This window comes from Chamaea fasciata, unplaced genomic scaffold (genome assembly GCF_029207755.1).
Source record: "Chamaea fasciata isolate MVZ Bird 193981 ecotype frontalis unplaced genomic scaffold, bChaFas1.0.hap1 SCAF_14, whole genome shotgun sequence".
NCBI lineage: Eukaryota > Metazoa > Chordata > Aves > Passeriformes > Sylviidae > Chamaea > Chamaea fasciata.
This window is the reverse complement of record NW_027094099.1, coordinates 9,756,288-9,764,531: the sequence shown is the minus strand read 5'-3', so window position 1 is coordinate 9,764,531 and position 8,244 is coordinate 9,756,288. Positions and strand designations below refer to the sequence as shown.

Genomic DNA, 8,244 nt, shown 5'->3' with positions numbered 1-8,244 from the left:
TAAGTTATTTTTTCATTTATTACAATATAACTGCCACTTAAACAATGCATTCTTATTGCCAAGGACCAAACATCTTGAAAGAAAAAGTAATACATCAACTAGTAAGTCAAGCCAGTCATGCACATTTCCTCTCTATGCAGACAAATTCACTGGAGGAGAGATACAGAGAAGACTCAATAAAACTTGAAATATTTTTATGTACACCAAAAATCCTACTTCTAATTCAGATGAAAATTTAGAAATAGTATAACAGGAAAAAAAAAAAAAAAAAGTGTATTCAAATAATTTTCAGTTCTTCCCAGTAGAGCCAAAGCCACCTTCACCACGTTCTGTATCATCCAGAGCCTGAAAGACATCAATTATGATGAGCTGGTTGAGTGCCTTGACTTGCCTTTTGTTTCGATACAAGTGATACTGCCTATCATTTACTTGTAACAAGAGCTACAATTAAGAACCAAAAAATGTATGTGAGACATTTTAGAATGTCTTTTGTACAAGCTTAAACGAATGCCTGTGAGACAACCATTTCTAGTATATACTGAACCGTTTCTCAAAAACTCTGAAAACTTACCAAAAAAGAAAAAAATCCAAATAAGTATGTACAAAGAATCAAGACTTTGTTTCAGGTAGCACTGCTGCTATGCAGTTTTACCACTGAAAGTAATTTCAGCCGAGTATTTATCTATATAATAAGTCTCATCTTATATACAAGTATCCTAAACTAATAATCATTGAGAAAATAGAAATATTTTCTTTTGGTAACTTACTTCAACTTCTTCTAGCTCGGGATAATAAATGCGTTCACAGATGAGCTGGGCAATTCTATCCCCCCTTTTAACTGCAGAGAAATTAAAATATTATTAGTTCCTTCAAAACAGTGAACAATGAATACAGACCTTAGAAAATCTCCTTTCAAGAATATCAGGATTTGGTAAAAGTGAAAACACTTATTTGAAACTTAGCTAAACAGATTTTATCACACCCAGAAGAATACAGGTTAAGATAAACTTTTGTTTGGTCCTTCTAAGGTGAACATCAGCAGCTGTACCAGCTCAAGGCTCCATTCATTCCTGCTGCCACACTCTGGCATCTAAAGTTCATTATGCAGAAGTACTGCAGAGATGGAGAGACACCTGTATGGATAATGTAACTCCTTTTCTGAACTAGACCCAGGAATTAGGAGGGGGAAAGGCAAACTGATCACAGGAAAACAGAGTTTCTCACTAGTAGTAACCAGTCTGGGTCACAGAACTTCCATAAGCAGCTTGTGTGAGAATGCAGGAGAGGCCACAAAAGCACATATCCTGGGCACTGAAACTTAAAACTGACTTTTTGCAGAAAGACAGCATAATAAAGTGAAAATCCTGTCTTTGTTTCTCATGTTTCCCAGGACTCTGCAGAAGTTTTGTCTCAAATACTGCTCAGCTAATTTTTTTTTTCTCAGAGAAAGAGAGTAACTAAATACAAAGTTGCATTTCAGTACAGCTTGTGAATCTAAAACTTAGATAAGTAGGGATGTTTTGGGTTGCTTTTGTGGTGGTGTGGTGATTTTGGGGGTGTTTTTTTTTGCCTGCTGCTTAATTTGCTATGACTAGAATCTTTTCATGTTCCCTTGACAGGACATTATAAAGTATGTTTTTGTTAACTGAGAGAAGAAAAATGCTCCCAGCTAGTTCTACCTCTGCATAAACTTTTAAAGAAAAAATTAGTTTTTCTTCCTAGTCAGATGGTTGAAAATAGGCTCTGCCAGGCTTAACACTTACCTTCAAATGTCTCCTTGCCAAAATTGAACAGTACCACACCAACATTTCCCCTGTAATCCTCATCAATAACACCAGCTGCCATGAGAATTTTGATACCCAGTTAGTAAATGTCAGTGAATGAGATAACTAGATAAGTGATTACAGTAGCTCATAATGACATCCTTTATACTTCTGATAACTAACAATATATATGCAAATACTGAGATATAAATACATCTAAAATTGCCTATCAGTCTTGCAAAAGGAACTGGAAAACACCATCTCATGTCAAGAAATACTTTACTACTGTAGTACTAATTTTAGTAGCAATACCCTAACTGAAATCAAGGCAGCTGGACCAAATTCAGGCTCCATTTGTTCTGCTAACTTCAGCTCTTCCAGCATCAAGCAGAAATCTGTTCTTAACTCTCTCATTTCATTTGAGAGCTCTGGATTTGCACAGATCCAAATCCTGTACCTCTGGCAAGGTAACAGAATCAGAGCTGTAAGGAAATGATTGTCACACAGCTATATTCCAGTACCAAAACTATAAAACTACTTTACTTTTGCATTTTGTATGACTCTATTAACTACATAGTTCAGAAGATTAGCTACCAGTGCACATCAAAATAATTATATTCTGCTTCTTTAGTATTTCCCTCAGATAGAGGAAACGTATTTCCAGTAGAAAACATGAGTTTGGGCCTCCCTGTGGTCCCAAGTACATATTTTGAAGTCTACTTGCAGAAATAATTTAAATACTGAAAATAAATGCCATTCCAAGACATTCCCCAGCTAATACAAAGTACTACCATTAGAGATTGCTAACACCAGAAGAAACTGTAGTATGAGTGTACCTTGAAGTTTTAATGTTGAACCACAAAATGCACATTTAAGAATAAAAACCTGGTTTTTAGAGTAGTTCCTTCAGCTTTTGAAAAAATTCTAGTGCACATGATCCACAGTTACCATGCAATCTCTGCACTAGCTCCAGTGTGGAAAAGGTATTTACACAGCTCTCTTATGTAATGTTGTGGGTTAATCCAATGGCATTTCTGAACAGCTTCCTAATTAAGGTGCTAATAACACTGGGAGTAGCCCCTGAGTTTTGAAAATTTAGAAAAACATGCAGTTCTCAAGTTAACTTGCTGGTTAAAAAAAATGGAGAAACCAGCATATGAGAAGTCATCTTTAATGTCTAAGCCAAAAAACAACTTCTATGGCAGGCACTGCCTCCAGAAGTATGATACAGTTATTATTTTAAAAATCAGTTATCTTTTTATAATTAAGGAAGTTTTAACATAATGATGATGACCTGTGTCTCTCAGATGTTACCCAGGTATCTCCTTTTGCCAGGCTACCCAAGAAGCCATCATTTATTTGCACTTTGCAGTGTGAAACCAAGGCACTTCTGTGATCATTATTTACCAAGTGTTAATAAAAAGAACAAAAAGCTTACCTCCAACATCTATGAAGTGCTTTGCAGCTAAACCAGAACGTGGTGCTAGAAAAGAATTCTTTAAGTATTACAATTTATTTCTTTAAAAGGACAGTATTTATAGGTTATACAGGGTGTTTGCACACAGTCTTGGCAATGACAATTGTTTCCACAGTCTTTTAAAAATACATATATTACAGGAATTACTGTAGGAGTTTACATATATAATAAACAGAGTAACAGCTGCAACAGGCTACAATAAAACTGCAGTCTTTAAGTGATGGAAATGTATCTTTATTTGACCTGCAATTGCAGAGTAGGTTTCTCCAAGGAAGGCAGCTGGAGCAGACAAAGACTGTCTAATCTTGGTTTATTTCTGATGCCTACCACTGGTTCAGCATCATCTCAGGAGAGTATTAGGTCAATCCATTTAAGTTACGAAGGAAAACAATATTTGGCAGGCAATCTCCTAAGCAGTATTATACAGGTAAATTATGTGTGGGGATTTGGGTTTCTACCTACCTCAGCCTACTGTGATGAGGAGCTAAAAATGATATTATCTTCAAAATTTTCTTTGGGTAAGAGAAATGCATGTGTTCCTTTACATAAAAGTGCATGGCAAACTCTGATCATGCTTTTCCCCTGGAGTGGCTATTGCTTTTTTACTTTAAGAATTTATAGGTAATTCAGATAAAGAATGCACAAAATAAAGAGAATATCTTGTACAGGTTCTCTCAACTATTCTGTCACAATATGTAATCAAATTCCACTACACTGGTACTCTGGGGTAATTTTTAAACATGCAGGGGTGCATCCTCTGTATGCCCATTACCTATTAGTCTGGGTGATTTGAATTCTGAAAGTGCAGAGAAATAACAAACTACTGCAGAGCCTTTAAGGCTGTATTTAGAGTACAGGCATTTCTGCTGATCTTCCTTTCGTCCCTTGGCGTGCACCAAACCTCAAATGTACCTGACAACGGGTAAAAAGAAAACCTCTACTACAAGATTTAGCAAATCACACAGCCACGTGGCAACGCTTTTTTTGTGCACAGTAATTCTGAAACCTTTAGGCAGTGTGTGAAGACGGCCTCAAACCTGTTCTAGAATGACTCCGCAGCCTTTTGACAGCTGTGTACTCACCTACTCGGCCGTAGCACCCAGAGGGAAGTGCTATTTGAATATCTGTTTTGACCACAGCCTTTTCCATGGGGGGAATCACACAGTCATAGGCACTGCATTGAAGAAAGAAACACTAGTTTATATAGAATGTTTTTTAAAGTTTCTTTACTGTAACTTAAGGTACGAAATTACCCAGAATTATTCTGCCTGGGAATTTGCACCATGAAATTTAAACAACAAATATTTACAGATTTGCAAAATGTAATGCAGATCCTTCAACACAAGATGTTGCCATTCTGACAGTGCTAGTTTAAGATTCCAGAAGTGTCATTTGAACATCGTACTCCTGCAATTGCCAGTTTGAAATGTTTTTTTAATTGGTAAGATAGACAAAAAACCCCAAGTTTAACTTTCAAGTAACCATTAGGTGAATGTGGCTGAGCATTTTTTGTGCAAAAGCAGAAACTTTATGGACGATACAGTCTGATTAAGCTTTCTACAGCAGATGGACTAGCTGTAATCAAAATTAATAATCTATTAAGTTAACTTCTAGGCAACGATGTTTGTTTTTTTTTTTTTCTGAGCAGTCTGACAGTTCATGATTCACATGATTCTCCTGGGAACTCTGAACTAGAGATTTTAAGAACTTGCTGAAGCTACCCAACTGGAGGCCTAATGAAAAGGAGTGGTGAGAAAACTTGCCATATCTTGACCTTGACAAAGAACTATTTCTTAAATACTGGGAAGCACTGAAAGGTTTTCTGTGAAACAGACTTTTTCCAGGTGTACAGTGCAACACTGGAACAAGAACAAAAACAAACCTTGTGAAATGAAAGGGATAAAAAGAAAAAAGGGTAAAGTGTGGTGCAGTAAATCTTCACGAAAGAAGTCAGAGAGGTGAAGGAAGAAAAAGGCTGGTTATTCTACGTAATACTAAAAAGGTAAGTTAGAAGTGGTGGCAGCAAAGTTCACTCGTTAAAATTAGTGAGTTGATCACAGAACCACTATGCAAACAACCACAAGTCTAGTTACAGATATTCCTGAACATAGTGAAAGCCATTGAATAGGGCTATTATTCATTCAAACAACCCCAAATCTAAGTCTGTACAGAAACCCACGTGGTTTCCAGCCAGGAGCACTATCAAACTGCTACAACGCCCTTTGGCAGGCGGCAACCCCGGAGCCAAGAGGAAAGCAGAAAAGAACAATTGTCGGCAAGGAGGGCCCATGTGCGCTACCATTTTTTCCTTTCAACAAGAATACAACCTGGTCTGAGCACCAATAGCAATTCTGGATGCCCTGTCAAGCCTGACTTTTAGCCAACGACTGCATCTAATGCCTGATGAAATCAATAGAGTATCATGGCTGGACCAAAGATACCCGAAAACGGTCAGGGATGGAGGAGCAAGGGAGCTACGACTAGGTCAGCCCTGGCCTCCTCTCCTGCATGGCCAGCGAGACTGTCCGGGGCCTCAGCCCGGCACAAGGCCACGATGGCCCTCTCAGCCGCCGGAGCCCCGTGCCCAGGGCTCGCCGAGCGGGGCGGCTTTGGGCGCGGGCTCCCGCCCGGGGTGCCCTACCCTCACCCTCCCTCACCTGTACAGATCGTAGCCCGCAGCCCGCGCGGAGCCCCTGGAAGGGGCGAAGGCGTTCTCGGACAGCTTGGTGAAGCGGAGCCGCGCGGAGACCTCTCCAGGCCCCGAGCCCTTCTGCCTCTTGCTGGGGGACGGCTGCGGCACGGCCTCGGAGGCGGGCATGGCTGAGGGAGCGGGAGAGACGCTGTGAGGGCCGGCCGCCCGCCCGCCAAAAACCCGCCAAAACCCGGCGCGGCCTATTGGGGCGGGAGCAGGGGGGGAAACCGGCCCGTCCGCGGCCTCTCCGCTCGCGGCGCAACCCCATTCGCCCCTCGGAGAGAATGGCTTCGCCCAGAACCTCCTGGGCACCCGGCACGGAGGGTCCCGCCCCGCGTGTCAGGCGGGGCTCGCCCATCGCCCCGAATCGCGGCCGCTGCGGCGCAGCCCGGCGGCCTCCGAGCGGCGCAGAGCGGGCCCGTGGTGCGGCTGGGCAGCGTGTATGCTCCCCAAAGGCCCCGAGGGCTGCGCAGTGTATGCTCCCCAAAGGCCCCGAGGGCTGCGCAGTGTATGCTCCCCAAAGGCCCCGAGGGCTGCGCAGTGTATACTTCCCCGCATCTCCCCCACCCCTCCTTACAGCGCCCGCCGAGGTGCCGGAGCCACCGGACGCACCGGGCCAGCATTGCGCCGCGGCCGCCGTAAGGGAAGCGCGCCATGGACCGCTCGCCCGGCGCTCCCCGCCGCGGTCCGCACGGCTCGTGGGGCGCGGGCGGAGGCGCCGGTGCCCCGTTCTCCCCGTGCCCGGGCTCTACCTGCCGGCGCGGCCCCTCGGGCAGCAGCCCGGCCCGCGGCGCTGCTCAGGACGCGGCGGCGGCGCTGCCGCGGGCTGGCGGGCGGACCCCGCGGGCCGCGCGGCGTTGCCGGGGGACTCGATTGCGGCTGCACGGGCGGGCGGGCGGGGCCGGGGCCGGCGTGGGGGCCGCGGGAGGTGACGGCGCCCTCAGGGAGCCGCGGGGCCGTTCTCGTTCCCGCATGGCACCGGCGGGGTGCCCGAGCACAGCGCGCTGCCCCAGGGCCTGCAAGCAGCCGCTCTTCTCCAACAGTAGCCGGGTGGCTGCGGCTGGGGGGATCTCTGGAGAGCATCCAGTGGAATCCTGCTATTAAAGCAAATCTTAAAACACGTTGCAGAGTAGAGGCAGAAAGAGACTCCTTCAGGAATGGTCAGGCCATGACGGAAACGTTTGCCTTACGAAAGGAGAACAATTCTTGACGATGCGGTGGATGGGAAAACCTTTCAATGCTCGGCCTGCCCTGTTCTTCTGTCTTGGAACAGAAGACTTATGATTTTTTTGTCTTTAATACTCTGCCCTCTTGCCGTTCCATTAATGATGTAATTTCCCCCCCTCCCCCCCCTATTTTTCCTTCGTCTGTATCTTCATGTCTATCTATCTATATGTAGGATATATGGGGATTTTCTACAGGACATATCTATATCCCTAGGAATAGGAAATTTCCTGAATTCCCCCATGGCTCTCTGCTGTGGGCTGAAAAGACTCTCCATTGGATTCATAGTTTCAAAACTGTCCCTGGTGAGGCTAATGGAGGTATTTGACTCTCTGCAAAATAGCTACAGACCTTTGGATTCTTCTTGCTGGTCTAGATTTTGTGAAACAACTAGTTTTGTGATTCTTGTTTTAAACTCTTAGGTGTATGTGATTGTCTCCTTTCTATGTTACATTTTCTAAATGCAGCCAGATGGCAGTGAAACCTTTAATACACTTTGCAGTTCAGATGTGAAAGGTATTTTTAAGAATGTCCCAATTTGGGCTTTGTTTTTTTCCTGTTCAGTATTTTCAGTCGAAATAGTATGCACTGTTTGAAGGGGAACATATATGTAACACAGACCCATGTGAAAAAACTACTTAAAATGTTTTATGGCTTCTGATGTAAGCTATCCAAAAATTGAAGTTTATAGGAATTGAAGTGGTATCAAACTAATATTTAATTGTAAATGTTTATTTATACAAGCAGGACTTTATATAGGGTTTGTGACTGCATCCTGCTTTATAGTCTAGATAAGGACCAATTTTATGAATGGCCAAGCTTGGTGAGGCAGTCTGGGTTCTAAATTGTGCTTGAGGTAGCCTGGAAGCCCATGAATAATAAAGAGGAGGACTCATCCAAAAATATTATTAAGGACTCAGCTGAGTGACACTTGTTTTTTTCCCACATCTTAACAAGGGGAACCCCCCCCAACCTTATGCTGGAAGTCTAAAACCAAGTTTACCTTGGTTCTGGGAAGGTGTTGCTCGGTAAAGTAAAGCTTCCTGCATTCCTCATCGCTGATTGCTACTGCTCTCTATCAGGCATTT

General features: G+C 43.6%; 1 protein-coding gene across 2 annotated transcripts; it reads right to left on the bottom strand.

Moving 5' to 3' along the window:
• DUT (deoxyuridine triphosphatase) lies at window positions 1-6,786 on the bottom strand. Of its 2 annotated transcripts, none has more exons than XM_066196130.1 (7): window positions 6,685-6,786; window positions 5,898-6,060; window positions 4,323-4,414; window positions 3,202-3,246; window positions 1,764-1,838; window positions 768-838; window positions 1-345 (listed from the first exon to the last, which is right to left on the bottom strand). In XM_066196130.1, exons 2-7 carry the CDS (start codon window positions 6,056-6,058, stop codon window positions 289-291), a joined length of 501 nt encoding a protein of 166 aa, XP_066052227.1. In that variant the 5' UTR covers window positions 6,059-6,060; window positions 6,685-6,786; the 3' UTR covers window positions 1-288. The 2 variants fall into 2 exon arrangements, with proteins under 2 accessions (XP_066052227.1, XP_066052228.1); XM_066196131.1 differs by lacking the exon at window positions 6,685-6,786 and adding an exon at window positions 6,510-6,586.
• Between the last annotated feature and the right edge of the window lie 1,458 nt (window positions 6,787-8,244).